General features: G+C 40.9%; 1 protein-coding gene across 3 annotated transcripts in view; it reads right to left on the reverse strand.

The window, feature by feature from the left end:
• SMG1 (SMG1 nonsense mediated mRNA decay associated PI3K related kinase) overlaps positions 1-22,510 on the reverse strand; it is a 112,968-nt gene that overhangs the window by 49,340 nt on the left and 41,118 nt on the right. For all 3 annotated transcript variants that reach the window (XM_075564559.1, XM_075564558.1, XM_075564560.1), the window contains 10 exons: positions 20,439-20,564; positions 19,945-20,017; positions 18,198-18,295; positions 17,379-17,552; positions 15,211-15,435; positions 9,322-9,423; positions 8,535-8,804; positions 6,466-6,596; positions 6,157-6,318; positions 4,696-4,814 (listed from right to left, as the gene is read on the reverse strand). In XM_075564559.1, the coding sequence (XP_075420674.1) occupies positions 4,696-4,814; positions 6,157-6,318; positions 6,466-6,596; positions 8,535-8,804; positions 9,322-9,423; positions 15,211-15,435; positions 17,379-17,552; positions 18,198-18,295; positions 19,945-20,017; positions 20,439-20,564 (1,480 nt within the window). The remainder of the gene's footprint in view (positions 1-4,695; positions 4,815-6,156; positions 6,319-6,465; positions 6,597-8,534; positions 8,805-9,321; positions 9,424-15,210; positions 15,436-17,378; positions 17,553-18,197; positions 18,296-19,944; positions 20,018-20,438; positions 20,565-22,510) is intronic.

The raw sequence follows: 22,510 nt of genomic DNA on the forward strand, positions 1-22,510 counted from the left end.
AATTAAAACTATGAGGTACCATCTAACACTCTCAAAGACAGCCCAATTCAAAAAATCAGAAAGCAGCAAGTGTTGGCGGGGCTGTAGATAGGAACTCTCGTCCTCTGCTGGTGGACCTGTAGGTATGTACAGCCACTATGGAAACCGATTTGGTGTTATCTAAAACAGATGGAAATCGAGCTATCATACAACCCAGCAATCCCCCTACTGGGCATATATACCCAGGAGAGGCAAGAAACAAACCACGGCCAGACATCTGTGCTCCAATGCTCATCGCGGCACAGTTCACAATTGTAGAGTCGGAAACAACCCAATTAACCATCAACGGATGAATGGATTAAAAAACTATGGTACAAAATGTGCTTGACACAATGGACAGATGTACGGATTGTGATTAAGAGCTGGACAAGCCCCCCAAAAATGATTTTCAAAACTAACTGTGGTACATACATACAATGGAGAACTACGCATCCCTAAGGGAAAAGCAGTGATGAACGCATGAAGCACATCGCGGCATGGGAAGAACTGCAGGAAATTAGGCCAAGTGAAGTAAGCCAAGCGCAAAAGGACAAGTACAACACGTGCCCACTGAGGTAGCTTAAAAACGCAAAAGAGGCACAAGAGAAGAGCTACTGCATGCATACATTCCTGGGGTGCAGTCCAGGTACTATGGCAGGGGCCGAACCCAATCCAAGGATACATATGGCAGCCAACTAAAAAGGAAGGGGAAAAAAAAAGACACAGGTAGCGGGGAACCCACCCAAGAGGAGGGTGTTGTTTATCTCCACAGAATGGAGGGGGGTTCAGACTTCAACCCAGTGCACCAAGACGTGAATGCAACATACAAGCAAGAAGCAGGGAACCAAGAGAGTTCTGTGGGGTCGGCCCTCATCCCAACTACGTGGACACCCCCCTCGAAGCCCCAGAAGAATGCACTTCAGAGGATAGCATTGAAGTTACAACTCAGGGAGAGGGGCATGTCTGATCAGAGCACACAGGCGCAAACGAAGAGGGAAGGAGAGAGAGTGGAACACATCCTGGCCCACCAACCCCCAAGAACAATATTCCTGCTCAGATCAGCCAATGCACAGAGAGGACCATAGAGCTGGCCCCACCACAAGACACGATGTGCCTCACTGACCCATAGCACTATGGGGGACAACACTGGAGGCACAGTGCGGGAATTGTGCCTGATCTGACCCCCACCACACTGGGGAGAACCGCTAAGGTTGTACAACAGAGCAGCTAGGGGAGCAAAGCAGTAACATCCGCAGGAAATACCAAAAATAGACTATGGGGCCAGGGCGTGGCACCCCATCAGACTGGAAAACACTCCTAAAGATCAATAACAGACCTGGAACTATTTATAGGCTTTTTAAAAAATCTTTTTTTTGGTTGTTCTTACTGCTTAGAGTGCTTTCTTTTGTTGCTTTGCTCTGTCTTGTTTTTGTGCTTACTGTTATCGCTGCCTGTTTATCTAGATAAGATAGGTGGGATAAACAATCTGGAGGAGAAAACAACAGGACCAATGGTGGGGTGGGGGACACACAAGGGGTGGGGGAAGAAGTGGGTGTTAACAAACCCAGAGACAAGGGAACAACAATGAGAAAGGCGTCGGATGCCTGGTAGGGCTTGATCAAGGGCAATGTAACTGAGAGGAATTACTGAAACCCGAATGAAGGCCCAACATGATAGCGGGACAAGAGGGAAGTACAAGGAAATAGAGGAAAGAGCTAGGAGGCAAAGGGCATTTATAGAGGTCTAAATACAGGCTTGGACATATGCAAATATATTTATATGTAACGATAGGGAAATACATCTATGTACATGTATTTACAGGTTTAGTATTAAGATAGCAGATGGACATTGGGCTTCCACTCTAATACTGCCTCAATGCAAGAACACTTTGTTCTCATAACATGGCATTCCATGATGCTCACCTTCCTGACGAGATCTCTGAAGACAAAATGGGTACATAAGCAAATGTGAAGAAAGCTGATGGTGCCAGGGTATCAAAAGAAATAGCGTCTGGGATCTAATGGCTTGAAGATAAACAAGTGGCCATCTCTAGTTGAGAAGCGACAAAGGCCATATGAAACAAGCACACCAACATGTATGATCACAAGGTGTCAATAGGATCAGGCATCAAAGACCCAGAACAAAAAATCCTATCAATGTGAATGAGGGGAGTGTGGACTGGTGACCCAAAGCCCTTCTGTAGGTAACTGGACACACCTTACAGAAAGGTCACAAGGAAGAGAGGAGCCAGTCAGGGTGCAGGATAGCACCAATGAAACATACAACTTTCTTCTAGTTCTTTAATGTTTCTTCCCACCTCACTATCATGACCGCAATTCTACCTTATAGATTCAGCTAGACCAGAGTATGCACAAGGACAGATAAGAGCTGGAAACATAGGGAATCCAAGACAGATAAACCTCTCAGGACCAATAATGAGAATAGCGATACCAGGAGGGGAAGGGGAATTAATCACAATTATCTATATATAGCCCACTCCCTAGTGGACAACAGAAAAGTCAGTGTAAGACATGAAAAGATAATAATGTATAAATTATCGAGAGTGAGGGATGGGAAAAATGAGGAGCTGATACCAAGGACTCAAGTAGAAAATGTTTTGAAAATGATGGTAACAAATGTACAAATGTGCTTGACACAATAGATTGTGTATGGATTGTGATGAGAGCTATATGAGCACCCAATAGAACCACAAATAAAATGAATAAAAAAATTTTTTTAAAAAACCTGCTATCCAAAACTTCTGCTAAGGAAAATTTGGAAGTATACAGTGTATCAGGAATCAAAAGATGGTTCAGTGTAAGGAAAATCAACCAAGGTAACACATCATCACATTACTTGAACAAGGAAAGAACGATGCGGTAATTTCAGCTGAGGGCACGAAGGCATTTGGCAAAATCCATCCTTCACTAGGGGATCAGGGACATCCCACCCCTCGAGATAATATGAAACATCATGCTCACGGGAGAAACACTGAAAGGTTTACATCCAAGACCAGGAAAAAGACATGGATGCCAGCTATCACCACTGTTATTCTACACTGTACAGAGGCTCTAGCCAGAACAATTGGGCAAAACAAACAAGAACACACACACAACAATGAAGCCGAGAGAAAGAAGTAAAACTAACCCCACTTGCAGAGAACAGAAAGTAGACAATCCCAAATAACTCACAAGAAAGCTACTTGAATAAGTGAATTCAGCAAAATTTTAGGGTGGGAGATCAACAGGCTAAAGTTAGTTGAGCTGCAATACACGAGTAATGTATAAAGGTAACCAGTACCAGGAAGTGCAAGACTTGAATATGTTAAAACCTACAAAACATTGGTGGGAAAATGGAGACCTAAATAAATGGAAATGCATCCCATATGCAAGGACTGGAAGACGTAATATTGTATGGATACTCATCCTAACTCAACGAAACCTACATTTTAACAAAATCCCTTCAAATCCCCAAACCCATTTATGTAGATATAGAAAAGGCTGATCTTCAAATTAACATGAATTTGCAAGGGGTTCAAAATACAAAGCAGTTTTGAAGACGTATGAATTACTGACTTAAAATTGTACTATAGTGTAATCAGAACAGTTAATACAATATTCAGATAGCCATACAGGCCAAGAGAATAGAATTGCATGTTCAAATGTAATGGTTAAATAATTTTGATAAAGATGCCAAGTCAATACAATGGGGAAATAGGCTCATCAATAAATGGTGCAGGGTCAACTGGCTCTCCACATGCAAAAGAATAAAATCAGACCAGTATCTACTATGATATACAACAGAAATTAACTCAAAATGAACCAGTGACCTAAATCTAAGAAATAAAACTCTTAGAGAAGAGGGAACGCAGCAGGGAGACCACAGTGCAAACATTCTGAGAGTTGGAGTTGGAGTAGGAGTTAAGCAGAGAATTACCAGCATAAACAAGTAAACCTCACTGCCTCCAGTAGACCCTGCCAGCACACCGATCAGCAATTCCTCTTTTGGGTAAATACTCAGGAGCCTTGAAAAGAGAGTCTCGCTACCCACAATGGCCAATATGTGTCAATAACCAAGTGTTCAGCAAGAGATGAATGACTACACAAAACGTAGCATTTATATGGAGACTGTTATTATTCAGGCATAAAGATGAAACACAAATTCGTGTCCCAACATGGATGAACCCTGTAAACACACAGAATGAACTAGGCCAGGCACAAAAGTAAAAACCGTGTACGATCCATTTACATATCTAGCGTAGGTAAGGACAAAGAGAGGTTTAGCGGCTGTAACCAGGGGTCAGGGAATTACTACTGTGAGGTTACTGAACTTCTGTTTGGAGTGACATAACTGTGAGGTTACTGAACTTCTGTTTGGAGTGACATAGAGGCTGTAGAAATGGGTAGTGGTGATGGCCACAAGACACAGTGAATGACGTGCAGACGTCAAAACAATTACCATGGTAAGCATTTTGTTTATGTGTATTCTATCATAGCAAATGTTTTTTAAATAAGAGGAAAATGTAAAATATGCAATGTACAAACTTTCACAAAAGCTTAAAATTATGTCAATCATTTAAAACAGCTTGTGCACACTATGTCTTAGTATGTAACGCAGTTCAAGTTACTGCAGCAACTGCCCTTCCCTGGGCTGGGAATAATTATGATCCACTCTTACTGTTGGCCAAAAGTCCTTTGCAAAACTTATGGAAAGATGGGAGAGAGAACAATGGTGCATATGTCTCAGACTTCTTCATTAAAACAGCCACTTCCAATGCCCAGGTCATTAACAGTTTCCTGAAACAAAGCAGGTAGTTGATTTCACATTTATAAAAATAAACACCCCATCCCCAATTACTCTTAAATTCATTTTCATTTTTACCTAAACATATTAAACAATAAGGCATGAGAAGGGCAATTACAGATTTTGCTAAAAGGGTTATATACTTTTAGTAAAAACTTTCCAAAACAAGCACAAATTATAGCCAAAGGTATCAATTTTTAAAAATACAATGCTAGTGGGAGAGTGGAGGGTGAGTGGGTTGGAAGGGGGGAACTGATTACAAGGATCCACATGTGACCTCTTCCCTGGGAGAGGGACAGCAGAGAAGGGGGGAAGGGCGACTCCGGATAGGGCAAGATATGACAAAATAACGAGGTATAAATTACCAAGAGCACATGGGGGAGGGGGGAAAGGGGAGGGAGGGGGAAAAAGGAGGAGGACCTGATGCAAGGGGCTTAAGTGGAGAGCAAATGCTTTGAGAGTGATTGGGGCAGGGAATGTAAGGATGTGCTTTATACAGTTGATGTATGTATGTGTGTGGATGGTGATAAGAGTTGTATGGGTCCCTAATAAAATGTAAAAAAAGAAAAGAGGAGAAAAAAATGATTAGGGCAGGGACTGTACAGATGTGCTTTATACAATTGATGTATGTATATGTATGAACTGTGATAAGAATTGTATGAGCCCCTAATAAATTGTTAAAATTAAAAAAAAATACAATGCTAGGTATGCTGCAAAATTTAAAGCATTTCCTTACTGTGTAAAGGCGCTATAAGTTATGTTTGTAATTCTCAAATTGCTAAGTCCAAACTAACACCATCCTCAAATTCACTGCCATCGAGTTGACTCCTACTCTTAACGAACCTATAGGAAATCAGTACCGGTGGGTTTGCAAAACTATAACTCTTTTTTTAAAAAGTCATTTTATTGAGAGCTTGTACAGTTCTTATTGCAATCCTACATCCATTGTGTGAAGCACGTTTGTACATTTGTTGCCATCATCATTTTCAAAACATTTTCTTTCTACTTGAGCTCTTGGCATCAGCTCCTTATTTTTTTCCCTTGCCCCCTCCTTCATGAACCCTTAATAATTTATAATAAGTAAATAATAATTATTTTTTCACATCTTACACAGACCAATGTCTCCCTTCAGTCACTTTTCTGTTGTCTGTCCCCCTATGTAGATTATTGTGATCGGTTGAGATTGTAACTCTTAATGGGAGTAGCAAGAGGGGCGGTTGGTGGTTTTGAACTGCTGACCTTGTGGCTAGCAGCCTAATATATAACCCTCTTCGCCACCAGAGTTCCCTAAAGTAACACAGTTAGGGGCAGTTAAGAAGATAAACTATGAGTTACCTTGTATCCTGGTTAAGGTTATCTTTCTTAAGCAGTATCCCTAGGAGATTTAATATGATTGAGAAGTGCTTCTTTGTAGCTGTAGTCACAGTACTGATGACAGCTCCATCAAACAAAGAAGGGGATGAAGAGCTGAGACTACTGGATATAAAGTGATCATGCCTAAAAGACAAAACACGGAGCCATCGTTTTTTAACTAATATAGAGAAAACAATCGACAAGTTGAACCAACAAATAAAATGTATACTTTGAAAGACCCTTCTCCTCGAAAACACTTTCCTTCTTCAGAAGTACCTGCCAATACAGTACCTGGTGCAGTGAGAATACAGTGTGTAGAGCACGGCATACTGAATGGCCGGGAAGTGAACAGCCAGGTCGCCATGTACAATCATCAGGCTCTTACTTAAGAGCGCAAACACAGTTGGAGACAGCGCCCACATCTAATGAGGTACAAAAGAAAGTCAATGTTTGGTTTTCGGTATCTGAGCTGAGCCACATGAGCATCCTAATAATTTACTCTTTAAAATATCCATGTGCAGATTTTTTTTTTCTCCAGAGAATTACATTTGGGAGAAATATAGTGGTCTAGGGGTTGGGGCAAATGTTTTGAAAGACAAGATGATAAACACTTTGGGCTTATAGTATGTGCAGTAACACATAAACTCATCAGCTGTGCCATGGTCACAGAGAGTCACGGGCAAAATATAAGCAAATAACAGCAGCTGCTACTGTAAACTTTCTTTACAGAAACAGGTGATGGTGCAGTGATGGCTGCAGAATTGTTAGTGACTCCTAATCCTTCCTGTGCAGTAGAATTCACATTCTCTATTTTCTCTGGAGAGTAGCTGGCAAGTGGTCTAGCAATGTGGGGAAGAGGAGCACCAGCTAAACACTTTTACGTTTCTCCTTTTTCCTGCTTGCCCATCTTTTTTCTCCTACTGCTAAAACACTTTCTACTGGGGTTACCCAGTCCCAACCCCCTTCTCCTCATTTCCAGAAGCAAGACATAGCCACCTCTCCCAGCCAGTATGCCACGTGCTTCAAAAATCCAAATTTTCGAACACAGAGGGATCGTTCACTACAGCCTGAGACAAGCGCCATGACTGAAGTGAAGACAACTGGATCAAACCAGACAGACAGCAAGTGAGAACAAATGTGGAAAGACGGACAGCAAGTGAGAACAGATGTGGAAAGACGGACAGCAAGTGAGAACAAATGCGGAAAGTGAGTTTTTCTTTACGTATCTTAGAAACGACATCCTTTAAGTACACAAGGGGGATTCAAACACTTCATGGGAAAATGGCATTATATTTTAGAGCTATTTTCCATGAACTTTGCGAAGGCCTTTTAGTATTCTACATTTCGTATTAAACGTCACTCAACCCCACAAGGCCCACTATGAGCGAGAACAGCAGGAGGGTTGCTTCAAGTTTTTTTAAAGGGAAAGAAAAACTAAAAAACTTTTACTTATTAGCTTCCTAAAAGGCTAAGGGAATGCTCCTAGAGTCAAGAAACCAGAGGACACATTGTATTGGGTAAATCTGCTGCACAAGGCCTCTCTTTATAGTGTTAAGCAGCAAAGATGTCACTTTAAATATTAAAGTGCACCTGACCCAAGCCATGCAATTTTCAATGAGTGGACGATGCGTAAATTTAAAACTGAAGAGCTGATGCCTCTGAATTTTAGTGTTGACACGGACTAGCCAATGGACCAGGAGCTGCCAGTAGAATGTCTCAGCTGTGCTGGAAGCAGTATGATTAGAATGGTAATTAAAAGAACTCTTCTCTTGCAAGCTTTTGCACACGTTCTCAGGCGGGCCCAGACCCTAGAGAAGGACATCAAACTCAGTACAGGGAGAGTGTCGGCAAAAAAAGAGAAAAGGGGAGGAAGAAGCCCACTGAGATACACTGACACGGCGGGTGTCAATATGGGCTGACACAGAGTAATGATGCTAGACTAGCTCGTGTCTGTTGGGTAGACCAACTCAATGCTTCTGACAGTAACAACAAAACAGAATGGTGGACAGTGAAGAAGGCCAAAAAAGTGCGTGCACCCAACGGAGTGGAAGATGGGGACCGCAGCAGCAAAACCAGAAAGGCTGCACGTCAACGAGACGCATGCAAACTGCGGACAACACGGGTAGGGTTTTCCTAAGCAGGCTGGGGTACAGACGAGAACTTCACAAGACACTTTCATAAAAAGAAAACCCAAGGGTTGTCAACGTAAAAGGAGAACTACACATAGTGCCGAGAGCCTATTCCCACAATTACGTCAGAGATGGATTCTGCAAACACATAACCATGAAAGATAAAGAAAATACACAAATATATAAGCACAGGTTTAACTGAGGAAACAGAAAGTACAACTCAAGACTTACCCCAATCAGTGAGTTTTTGGCATTGCCAATGGTAGTCAGGGCGCTGAGGTCAAATATCACTACAAATTTGGCATTGTCTACATTGAACGCATGACTCTTAAAGGCCTCGTGCTGTATCTCAGGGCAGGCGTCAGGAAGTTGTAGACTCTGCAGCAGGTTGTTCAGGGCACAGGTCATTTCTCCTAAGATTAGCTTATAGGCGGTCTCCAACACAGGGATATTTTTCAGGCCGAGCACGGCTTGATAAACAGCGTGGGCCACAGCAACAATCTTAGAACGAAACATCAGAGACATTAAATTTTAGTGGAAAGTTGGTTATCTACAATTAAATGGAAAATAAGTCACTGCATAATGGTGACAACACAAAGATTTCTAAATTCACTGTCTAGACCACTGAATTTTACTGAAAACACTAGCTATTTTAAAAAACCTTAAAAAACCTACAGTTCTACAAAACATTATTATAATGAAGTTAATTAAAATTGCAAATATAAAATTCCTTGAATAGATTTGTTTTTCAAAACAGTTAGTGTCAAGCACATATACAAACAGCAGTCTTACAACTGGTTTCCTTCCCCAACATGCCAAATCCACAGTGGATCTGACTAGTCAGTTGAGAAGCAATGAGTCAGGAAAGAAGTTTACAACATGAAACACTAATTCTGAATGATAACTTTATAACCTACATGTGCTGCTTTTAGCTTTAATTTCACTGGATAACCTAGTAAGCAACACAAGTCAAACTTGTCAGTGACCACAATAATCATGTCATATATATATATCTCACCTCTTTTTCTTTGTGATAACGTAAAAATAGCAATTTAGATGATGGTATAAACAGTTTCTCAACAAATGATGATGGTAGTTTTGTATTTATCTGTTCAACAATCTGAAAGAAAAAATAAAAAGTACATGCAAGTTATGCTTTAATGCCTTGCATTGTGCCATCAAAATGTTAAAATACTTTAAAAAAAATCATTTTATTGGGGGCTCATACAACTTATCATAATCCATACACATACAATGCGTGAAGCACTTTGTACATTTGTTACCATCATCAATCTCAAAGCATTTGCTGTCTACTTGAGCTCTTGGTATCAGCTCATTTTCCCCCTCCCTCCCTCATGAACCCTTGATACTTTATAAATTATTTCATCATGTTTTACACTGTCCAACGTCTTCCTTCACCCACCCCTCTGTTGTCCATCCCCCAGGGAGAGGGTTTAAATGTAGATCCTTGTAATCAGTTCCCCCTTTCTACCCCATCTTCCCTTCACCAACCCTCACCACTGGTCCTGAAGGGTTTATCTGTCCTGGATTACCCTGTTTCCAGTTCCTATCTGTACCAGTGTCCATCCTCTGCTCTAGCTGGATTTGTAAGTAGAATTGGGATCATGATAGTGGGGGGAAGGGGAGAGCATTTAAGAACTAGAGGAAAGTTATATGTTTCTTCGTTGCTCCACTGGCTCATATCCTCCCTGTGACCTTTCTGTAAAGGGGGTGTCCAGTTGCCTACAGATGGGCTTTGGGTTCCCACTCCGCAGTGCCCCTCATTGACAATGATGCGACTTTTGTTCTTTGATGTCTGATACCTGATCCCTTCGACACCTCGTGGTCACACAGGCTGGTGTGTTTCCATGTGGGCTTTGGGGTTTCTCAGCTAGATGGCTGCTTGTTTACCTTCAAGCCTTTAAGACCCCAGATGCTGTATCTTTTGATAGCCAGGCACTATCAGCTTTCCTCACCACATTTGCTTATTCACCTGCTTTGGCTTCAGCGATTATATCAGGAAGGTGAGCATCATGGAATGCCAGTTTAACAGAACAAAGTATTCTTGTATTGAGGTAGTGCTTGAGTGGAGGCCCAATGTCCATTTGCAAACTTAATACTAAACCTATAAATATATGCACATAGATCTATTGCCCCATCATCATATATAAATATATTTATTTACATATGTGTATACCTATATTTAGACCTCTATAAATGTCCTTTGCCTCCTAGTTCTTTCCTCTATTTCCTTTGACTTCCTCTTGTCCCACTGTCATGCTCAGCCTTCACTTGGGTTCCAGTAAGTCCTCGGTTACATTGCCCTTGATCAAGCCCTACCAGCCTTCTTATACTTTCCTTGCCACACTGATTTTGGAGCACTTGTTTCCCTGTCTCTGGTAAAATGCTTTTAGCAATAAATAATATAGTTTAAAACATGGGCCAAAACTTAAGAGCTATTTCTACAAAGATAGACAAATGTTTCATCGCTATGAATCATTAACCAAACAAGACAAATCAATTGTTATCGACTCTATTCCAACTCGGGGACATACAACGAGCTATCCCACTTCATAACTGATGCACCTGGGTAAAAAGTACAGAAATTGCCAGGACTGGGTAGAATGTGGAGATATTGGAACCCATTGAGGATGGGAACGTAAAATAACAAAAATGCTATGAAAAACAGCCCAGCAGTTCTTTTACAAAACAAAACTAAAGTGGAATACACAATTATCATATTATCATTTGAGATTTAAACATCATTATTCACAGTAGTTAAAAGGTAAAAACAATCCCAGTGTCCATCAATGAGCAAGGGAAAATGTGGTGTATGTGTATGCCTGACTATCATTCAGTCATGGAAAGGAATGAAGCACTGATACATGCTTTGACACGAGTGAACTCTAACTGAAATAAGCCAGACACAGAAAGGTAAACAGGATACGACCCAATTTGTAGGGAACATGTAGAATAGATAAAGGCACAGAGACACCAGACTTCATGGCCACCATGGTCTGGGGAGCAGAATGGGAGAAGGGACAGAGAACACAGCCCAACCACAAAAAATAGTTTTCTTGGTGTCTTGATGTGCAGGCCTCCCCTAGGGTTAGCTGGGCACTTAATTCAGAAAACTGCACTGGACAGATGGCATCAGCTGTCGTTTCTTCGATTGAGTATCCCAGTATATTTTCAGCTATCAGCCTAGTTTTAAACATGAGAAGCATTCAGATCCACAAATTATAGACCCACAGAAAAGGTAAGATATATTTGACAAAGAATTAGGTATTAAGGGGCTTCCTAGGGAAGTTTTCTATGGACCCATGGTGGATAGTTAGTTATGCACTGAACTGCTAATCAAGGTGCAAACCCACAAACACTGTGCAGCCTTTAAAGGCAGGGTTTGGAGACCAACCACAGGGGCAGTTCTCTGTCCTAGAAGGTCTCTCTGCATTAGAATCTACCAGACACCACGCCCATACAACCAAGCACAGCTGGAGCAGCGAGGGAAATAAAAAATTGAAAAGACACACACACACACACACATATATATATATATATATATATATAAGGTATGAGGGCAATTGAGTGTCAAAAATACAAGATTTTATAGCAATTTTCATAAACATTTTGAAGATCTGAATTGTTCTTGAAAGTACACCGTAAACATTTCACTTTAATATACAGAGAAACACATACTTTAATATACAGAAGTCAATGGATGTTTTGTGCTAAATGTTTCTGAGGGGAGGCTGACACCAAGCATCTTTATAAGAAAAATGCTGGTTTTCCTTGTAAACGTTTCACCGGTAGAGAAGCTATGCCATCTTATAACAAAGCTGGGACCTTTTAGTTTCAGGAAAGGAGTCTGACAGGTCTTTTGGGGGTTGTGAACATCTGAATCTACATTTTCTGTGCCAAACTCACTACCGTTCTGCCGATTATGACTCCCAGCAAGCTACGGGCAGAGTGGAACTTCTAAGGTTTCCGAGACTGCAACTCTCTATAGGAGCAGAAAGTCTCGGCTTTCTCCTGCAGAGTAGCAGATGGGCTCAAATACCTGACCTTGTGATGAGCAGTCAAACACAAAGCCTATTACGTCACAAGGGTTCCTTACTTATTGTACAGTAACTTTTCTTTCTGGACCCTTTTAAGATAACACATTGGAACTGCCTGATATTCCGTTCCTATTAAGAATGAAGTGATGCTTGGGAAAATTCCAAGTTCATGTAATACGCACTGCTCAAATATTTCTTTGGATTAAAGGATATCATCTGAAATATAACCTAACATCGATATTTAGTATAACACAATCTACTTTAAATAAAGTCAGCATTCACTTCCTGTGCCAGGGTGGCTAAACACCACATTAAAATACCTAAACAGTGGCATGTGGCACTTTGTTCTGTATCTCAAAAGCTGGAGCTGAGAGGCAGAAAGTGGTGTCATCTGTTGGAATCAGTGGGTCAAATAGACCCAGAAATCAATCTACTATTTTAGGTGCCAAAACATGCCTTGGCCAGTGACTGCTTATGGGTATAGTTTGCTTGAGGTAGTAAAAAGGTTTTACAAACATATAATGGGACTTGTGTAGGACTTGATGGAAATGGTTAAAATGTTGTTCTGCTAACTGCCAAGGCCAGCAGTTTGAAACCACCAGCAGCTCCAAGGGAGAATGCGGAGGCTTTCTCCTCCTGCAAAGTCTGTCTTGGAAACTGACCCACAGGCTCAGTTCTACCCTGTCCTGTAAGTCGGAACTGACTCGGTAGCAGGGAGTGAGTATGACAGTGTGATGTGTCACAATTAACATGTTATTATATATGTAAATATGACATGGAGCCCTTGTGGTATACTGGTTACATGCTAGGCTGAGATCCACAAGGCATGAAGTTTAAAACCACCAGCTGCTACATGGGGGAAAGATGGGGCTTTCGACGCCCAAAAAAAGTTACAGTCTTAGAAACTACCTATGAGTTGGCATTGACTTGATGACAGGGAGTTTGGTTTGATTTGGGTTCAAGATGATACATGTATCTATACTTAAAAATAAGCATTTGTTAGATTGGCCAAAGGGAAGTGTGACTTTGGTAAAACCATCAGCAGAATGTCTTGCAGAATTTGACTTGAAATAGTCCTTCTGGGGATGGAGGATGAGCAGCAAGAAGAGGTAAAGTGCGGGGACATGGATGAACCCAGCTGTGCCTTCTCTCTCTAACTAGAGATGTGTGAAGTATGCAGAGTCCCTACACTATTCTCTCGATATCCATTTTTGCTTCAAAATATCCTAATAAAAAGATGCTAGGATGCTTATCATTATAAAATTAAAGGAACAAAATAAATTTCAAATTGGAGGGGGCAACAAATAAGCAACTCTCAAAAAAGCCATTCTAGTATCTTCTCATACAGTATGTATCAAGAGTAATAAAGTACACAGTAAAACAAACATAACGGATAGTAAAGGAAATAAACAGGCTGCTGCACTCTAAAAAGAAGAAAAGCCCTTCATTTCCTTCATATCAATTTAAATTAAGGTCCTGAAGAAGCTGGTACATGGAAAAGCAACCAAAAAGAAACTCCCACCCAGTTTGCCTGGCATCACTAACGTCACTGAGGTGAAGACGGAGGAGTGTGCGTGAAAGCCTTGTCCTTGGTGGACCGTGGACGGCTAGCATAGAGCAACCAAGGGGCTCGGAATCCTCCGGTGAAAGTCAACTATAGATTATGAGGAGGTCGACAGTGATGAAAAGCAGAGCACCCAGCTGGGAGGCATTTCTGCGGTTTGGGGAGGTCTGATCTCCATGACTGACTGCAGTATGGTTCAAGTCAGAGGAAGCAAGACCCCTGGACCTGCATCACAGCAGTGCCCTAACCGCAGCCACACTGGTAGCCAGAAATGGACCGGTGGCCATGGTTTGGGCCAGCGGCAATGGGTGACATTCTCCAAACTTTCATGGAAGGAGCCAGTATCTTGGTGACAAGATGTGCCTTGCCTTGGCTCCGGTCCCCAATGTCTTCATTTGCTGAAGATCCCTCCCAGTTGCTTCCAGCCAAATGACCATCCTCACCTTTTGGACACTATCAACAGCATCAATGGAACTGGTGTCCCAGGGTTTAACAAAATGTGCTCTTGTACAAGGATTTTGGAAGGCCAAGTTAACACACTGTTTTTAAAATAGGTGGAACAAGTATGGCCAAACAGGCTGAGAAGACATTGAACACCTCTTCCCTGCCACCACTATTTAAAGGAACATGGGGAAGAAGTATTAAAAGATAGAATTTATTTATTTATACTTGGGTTGTATTTGTGATCAAAACAATGCTCAGTAATACAAAAAGAAAAATAGGCAAGTGCTGAGAAGATGAAGGTAGACACCAGTGAGCCATGTTCATCATTTGCTTGGGGACTTCCTTGCCTGGTTTTAGATGTCCTGTTATTGAAACAATAAAACCGCCTGGAACTTGCACTTTCCTTTAAGGTAAGTTGTAGATTCTGGTTTTCATCCACGAATACTTCAACGGACACAAAATGCACTTAAACCTGCATGTTTTACAGCTCGTACCCGAGCCACTTGAAGTGAGCTGTGTACAATCAATAGGGTCTACACCCCCTGCCCTCCCATGAACAAAGGAAATAATTTATCTTTTACTTAGAAAGTAAACTGCTGTTTTGGATTTTTAAGGTCTTGGCTACAAAGCGCTCTTACTGTCAATGGCTTCTGTATCTTGACTCCTGATAATCAGCAGTCATTTATTCTCAATATGCCCAATGCTGTCTGGGAAGAATCCCTAAGAAGCGCTCGTTGGCACTGCAGAATCTTGGTGTTTATTGTGTGCTTGAAAATAAAATAGTGTTGTTTTCATGTGCATAAAAGACAGGGAGGGGAAAAAGAAAGAAAACTTCACATACCAGTGTAAGTAAATTCAAGACTGAGATGATATAATCTGTACCACAAGTCTGGCAATTCTCCAGCTGATCTAATCCGTATGTAATGACCATGTCACAGTGTACAGTCATGCTAGGGTCCAAGCTGCCGAGCAACACACCAACACACTCATTAGCAGCTGTCAGCACAGCCTCAGAAAAAAACACTTGGTTTGCAGCCGTCACACATCTCATTACTCTGTACAGAACCTGCAAATGGGGAAAACAAGCAGCTTTTAAAAAAAATTCACATGCTTCCCAACAGCAAAAAATTGGTTCTATTTAATGCAGTTTCAAACAAAAATTAACTTGCCCATACTCTCTTAATAATCCAGTTCGCTGAATAATAAGTAACACATGCACAAAATGATCTCGGCTAGAAAAATTCCAGTATGACTGTGACAAGAAACGGAATCCGCCACAGAGCAAGACGAGCTGTGTTTCATCCTGTTGTGCCCAGGAAGCAACTAAGTGGTTCGCTCACAACCCTGTCCTCTCTCCCCAAAGACACTAAATGTACTGGTGCAAACTACATCAGAACTTAGCACAGTAACAGAGTTAACAACATGCAAACAGTCCCTCCATACTACCTTTGAGTAATCCATCTTTGTCAACTAAGCATCCAATCACCGTACACATATTAACGCTCAGTATTAATAGTTGCTTTTAAAGATAAATGGCATCATTCTCACCGTTATTAGAATTATGAAAATGCTATCATTTAACAACAAAAAACATTAATGTACTATGGTCATTACTTGAGTATTAAATTTTTTTGAGTACTAAATTTCTTATTTCCCCCCCCCTCAGGAGGGTGAGCATCATAGAATGCCAATTTAATAGAAGAAAGTACTCATGCATTGAGGAAGTGCTTGAGTAGAGGTCCAAGGTCCTTCCGCCATCTTAATACTTAACCTATAAATACAGGCACATAGATCTATTTCCCCATCCTCATATATATATTTGCATGTACATGTCTTTGTCTAGACCTCTATAAATGCCCTTTGCCTCCCAGCTCTTTCCTCTATTTCCCTTGACTTTCCTCCTGCCCCACTATCATGCTCCGTGCCCCGAGTACTAAATTTCTAATAAGAACTTTAAAAATAAAACAAATTGAAACTGAAAAGTATTTTAAATATGCAACATGCAGTTAGTTGTTTTTTTTTTAAACAATTTGCAAGGACCTTCACAAAAGAATAAAAACTATCATCAAAAATGATTAGATTCAGTTCCTTTGGTTGTCCACGTGGGATTGTTACTTCAACATGGACAGAATTTTCAAACAACTGTCTTCACTTGATCTTAGTCAAAAGGCTGAGAATCAATAAACAACTGTGTTCTAAACAGTAAAACTAAAGCAAAATGTAACTAATTTCTAGCAGGTTTAAAATTTCAATTTTAATTATCTTCAGAATACACAATTCACTACCAAGAATATATAACATAACTCTCCCGACATATATCCTATTCTACACAGCAATGTGTGCAGCAAAAATAAATGCTTCCAAAAGGAAGTTTGACCACTAAAATTTTATTGTAACCATTCAGGTTTTATCCTTCCTGTCTCTCCCTCTGATCCAAGTACAACAAACAGGGAACACCTGGCATGTTGATTACATGGACTCACTCACTAGACTGTAATGCCAGTGGCTATATATTCGGGGCTGCAATCTTGCTACCCACCTATAAGTCTCAGACAACCATATATTTGAAATTTTTATATCTCTTTATCTCAATGTGAAACTAACAAGCAGTTTCATCCTATCATGCTCACAGAGAATTAATTTCTCAGCTTATCAGATATTATTCCATACACTAGGAAGGAAAAAGAGATGCCATTATTTAAAAACTAAATCCACATTTAAAGAGCACAATTTTAAATTGTGCATAAAACACAAATAAGCGGAATGGTAAAGAATCCCCTAAAAGTCAAGTTCACAGACATGTTAAATTTCAGAATGGCCTTTCTATTTATCCGTGGGGTGCAGGTGGGGTGAGGGGATGCGATCTAGGATTCAACTGACACATACATACCTGCTAACCAAATGAAGGATTACTAACAACGCAGTTAAATAGGTAAAGGCAAATATTTACAATAAAAAACAAGTTTTACTTGTTAATGAATCAAGAAACATCCAACAAATAGCACTTACATCTGTTACATAGGCCTCAGTAATCGGAGGGCCCCGAATTGGGCTGAAGCGCTCCCCAATGCTCCTCACCACAGTGCTGAAGACTCGGAGCAGTGCTGCCAGCTTTGGTAATGACACTGATGGGGGAGGGACATCCTCATCCACAGACTCCCCGGATGCCACATGGCCGAGGTCCTTGGTAGAAATTCAAATCAAGCATTAAAACAACAACAACAAAAAAACCACCCAAAACAAGCCCCTAATTCTTAACAGTCAATTAACTTTATAATGAATTTCCACAAATACAGAAGGATCTTTATCTAATGAGAAAATTATAAAAGGAGGATTTTTCCTTCCCTAAATATCTCAGTCAACATTTAGCTAAATTAAAGTCATCTAGTACATATACTAAAAAATTTAGCACTTATACAATACAGTGAAACACAGTTAGTTATCCATGGGGCCAAAGCTCTTGGCATTTCTGAATTAGTACTTGCTAGAATGCCGCTCCAAGTGTTCTCGGAACCACTCAGCACTAAGTATAAAACATCAACATTACGCACTTGAAGAATAAGCACAAAAAGCTAAACCCTCTGCCTGCTATCCAGTTAATTCCAACTCATAGTGACCTTCCACTATCTAGGATAGCCTAAAATATGTCCACGGGGTTTCAGAAGCTTAAGTTTTTATTTATTTTTCAGAAGCTTAATTTTTGACAGGCGCAGACAACCTCCTCTCTCTGTGTCGGAGCCCTCTGAACCACCAGCTGTGTGGTTAGCAGTGCAGGGCACAAGGTCTGTGTCTCTGGTGCTTCACGGAGAAAACGTTGGCTATGCTCACCTCGGCGTAAGCCTCCATGTCCTCGAGGAACTGACCCAGAAGAGTCGTCGAAAATGCAAGGTCGGCGACCCAAAATGGCTCCAAACTCTGCAACCATCCTACGAATCACACAAGAAATGCTGACAGTGAAGGAAGACATGTTCCTTCTGGCCGTTTCAAATAGTACCTGGTTTTCAAAGTGCCTATCCTAAAAAGATGCCCTGCTCATAGGACTGTCCACCTACTGATCCCGTGTAACCGTTGATCGTTCAAGCTGGAGCTGCCGACCTTCTTCCAAAACCGCAATCTTAACTCTCATCCTTATTCTAAAGCAGAATGAACACCCCAACCGTGGCTGTGCACGTGCCTCAGGGGGAAATGCCACAGTCCACCACCAACCGAGCTTGCTAACCCTCAGTCCTACGTCCCCGTGACAATGCGGTAAAGCCTCTCTTGTCCACATATTCTCTTTTCTGGACTTTATGCGAACAAATAAGCTAAAAGAAAGAATAGCACCAAGGACAGGCTGAACTGTCAACATGTGTCATGCTGGCCACTCTCAACTCAAAAAGGGGGGAGACTACTGATCATTTATGACAAATTTCCAAATTAATCGTTAAAAAAATCAGCAAAACAAAGTCACAAAAACCTACTCTTCCATGGACATTTATAGTACTGACATTACTCTATTTTCTCTGACCAGTTCATGTTAACAGTGACTTGAGGTAAGTTTTTCAATTCCTCACCAATATAACATTACAATTGATATTCTATCTACTAATTTTCCTTTGAAAAGATAAATACTGTACATACTTTGGTATAAACCAATTTTTCAGCACACATTTTTCTTTTTTCTTAATCATTTTATTAGGCTCATACAACTCTTATCACAATTCATAATACAACAATTGTATAAAGCACATTTGTACATTCATTGCCCTCATCCTCAAAGCATTTGCTCTGCACTTAAGCCCCTGTCATCAGGTCCTCATTGTTCCCCCCTTCCTCCCCACTCCCTCCTCACTCATAAACCCCTTATAATTTTTAAATTATTACTTTGTCATATATCTTACACTGTCCGATGTCTACCTTCACCCACTTTTCTGTTGACCATCGCCCAGAGAAGAGGTTATATGTAGATCCTTGTAATCTGTTCCCCCTTTCCAAACCACCCCTCTGGTATTGCAACTCACACCACTGGTCCTGAAGGGATCATCCGCCCTGGATTCCCTGTGTTCCAATCTGTACCAGTGTACATCCTCTGGTCTAGCCAAAGGTGCGAGGTAGAATTGGGATCATGAGAGTGTGGGGAGGAAGCAGTTTGAAACTAGAGGACAGTTGTAGGTTTCATCGTTGCTACATTACACCCTGACTGGTTAGTCTCCTCTCCGAGACCCTTCTGTAAGGGGATATCCAGTGGCCTACAAATGGGCTTTGGGTCTCCACTCTGCACTCCCCCTCCCCACATTCACAATGATTTTTTTGTTCTGATGATGCCTCATACCTCATCCCTTCGATACCTCGTGATCACACAGACTGGTGTGCTTCTTCCATGTGGGCTTTGTAAAACATGCGTTTTTTTACACTATTTTTGTGGTAAAATTAGGTGCCTCAGCTGCTATTTGGGTTGGCTTATACTCGACTATATATGGTAATACTCATTTATATAACCAAAATAATTATCAAAGAATTACCAAAGTATTAACAGCTACTCCTCACAGGCCCTGTCCACAATATTCACATGACCAGTACATACGAAATGACTTACCAGACACCTGCTGTGTGAGCGCTGGTTTCTGAGTATGATCTATATGCCATCCAACTAATATATCAACCGTATCCTTGAAAGGAAAAAGAGAGGGTCTGTGTCATCATTTTACAATCACACTGCTACCCTACACCTATGGACTGTTCCCGTTAAAGACTCTACAGGGAGCACCTGTGTCTACCCACCTCACTTTAAAGAAACTTACAGGGGGAAAGGAAGTGATCATTAATGGAACACCTGTGTGGCACAATGAAATATTTGTTATTCTTTAAGTATCTGAAGGCATGAATGCCAAAAGAAAAGTCTAGTTGCTATTTTTTATAAAACTATGATTGCACTATTAAGGCTTGGGTCCTCAACTCTCCCTAATTATACTCAAAAGGATCAGGAACATAGTTTCTACCCAAGACCTAGAGTTCCTCACCAGCTCACTGTCTGGAAAGTGGGTGGGGTGGGGTAGGGGGTACTCACTGTCTGGAAGGGGTAAAACTCACCCTAAAATTAGTACTGAAAATATGAGGATAGCATCGAGCCACCAAAAGAATGCATTTCACACATTTGCAGAGTAACTCTGGTGTGTCCACATTTTCAAGAATGGATTGTAGGCTGGTCATTACAAGCTGAAAAACAAAAATTACAAAACATGAACATGCAACGAGAGAAAGAGAATGAGCAAATCAGGCTCACTGATAGTGACTATTTCTAAAACTAAGGAGCCCTGGTGGCCCTGGCAGATAAACATTGAACTGTTCATGCCAAGGTCAAAAGTTCAAACCGACCAGGTTATCTTTGCAAGAAAGACGAGGCTATCTGCTCCTGTAAAGATTTCAGGCTCAGAAATCTTGTGTAGAGTACCTATGAGTATCAACTAGATGGCAGGGGGCTGCGTTTGGATTAGATACCCGAAACTGATTGATAGGAATGAAAATATACGCCATTCATTTGAATTTAAATTATGTGTATTTTAGGTCCATAGGCTAATAAAATGCCACGATTTATACAGAAATAAAAACAAAGACTTGAGAAGTTCCAAGCACACTAATGCTCTCTAGAAACAGTGTTGTTATGTGCTGTCACGCTGCCTCCAACGCATAGCAATCCGGTGCACGAAACAGCTTGGCCTCGTCCTCTGCCATGCTTCAGCCCACTGTGCCGCCACCATGTCTATCATTTCATAGAGCGTCTTCCTCTTTTAAACTGACCCTTTCATTTACTCACACATTCTTCATCAAAGACAGATCCCCCCTAATAACATGTTCAACATGAGGTCGGGCAAGCTCTCACCATCCTCGCTTCAAAAGGACACCCTGACGGCACTTCTTCCAAGACACTGTTATTCAAGGAGTGTTTAAGATTCTTCACCAATACCACAATTCAAAGACATCCATTCGTCTATGTACTTCCTTAACTCACTATCCAATTTTTACATGCATGTGAAAATACCAGACTTGGTTAGTACTTAAAAGTGAAATCTGGGGGGGGGGAGAGGACCTGATGTAGGGGGCTTAGGTGGAGAGCAAATGCCTTGAGAATGATTGGGGCGGGGAATGTATGGATGTGCTTTATACAATTGATGTATGTATATGTATGGATTGTGGTAAGAGTTGTTTGAGTCCCTAATAAAATGTAAAAGAAGAAAAGAGAAAAAAATGATTAGGGCAAAGACTGTACAGATGTGCTTTATACAATTGATGTATGTATATGTATGAACTGTGAAAAGAATTGTATGAGCCCCAATAAATTGTTAAAAAAAATGTACATATGTGCTTGACACAATGGATGTATGTATGGATTGTGATAAGAGTTGCACAAGCCCCCAATAAAATGATTTAAAAAAAAAGTGAAATCTATTTTTCAATGCTTTGAAGAGGTCTTCTGCAACAGATTTGTCCAATGTAATAAAACCTAAGAAATGTTCATGAATCATGTTTTTTGGTTGCTGTTGTTACTGTTGCTGCTTCCATGGACACTGACGATGGACTCAAGGGAAGTAAAATCCTCTCCAATTTCCATCTTTTCTGTGTGTATCATGATGTTACATATTGGTCTGGGTATAAGGATTTCAGTTTTCTGTTGAGGTGTCATCTCTACCAGAGCAGTTTCTGATCTTCATGAGTAATGCTTTAAGTACTCTTCACTGTCAACAAGGAGGACTGGGTCATCCAAGGTTCTACAGGTTATTCATGAGTCCTCTTCCAAACTTGACGGTACTGCATTCTTCTTCAAATGGGGCTGCTTCTTGGGTTATTTACTCAGCATACAGATTGAATATGCAGGGCAAAAGGATACAAACCTGATACCAATACAACAAAAATGCAGTCACTTATAGTCTGGTATTAATTTATACATAATTGTTTTGCATTTCTTGGAATAAAAATTTGTGGCATGTTATCAAACCTAAAAAGGCTTAGAATGAGGAGTGATGTTTATTTTTTGTCCCCCTTAAATAATGTGTAGCTCCCTTTCTACCAGCTGGAACAGGCACCTCAGGTCCTGGTGGAGTTCCCATTCCAAAATCTGCAAATGATCCTAGCACTGTACAACTTCAAGGGAAGGCTGACAGAAA

This window comes from Tenrec ecaudatus, chromosome 12, assembly GCF_050624435.1.
Source record: "Tenrec ecaudatus isolate mTenEca1 chromosome 12, mTenEca1.hap1, whole genome shotgun sequence".
NCBI lineage: Eukaryota > Metazoa > Chordata > Mammalia > Afrosoricida > Tenrecidae > Tenrec > Tenrec ecaudatus.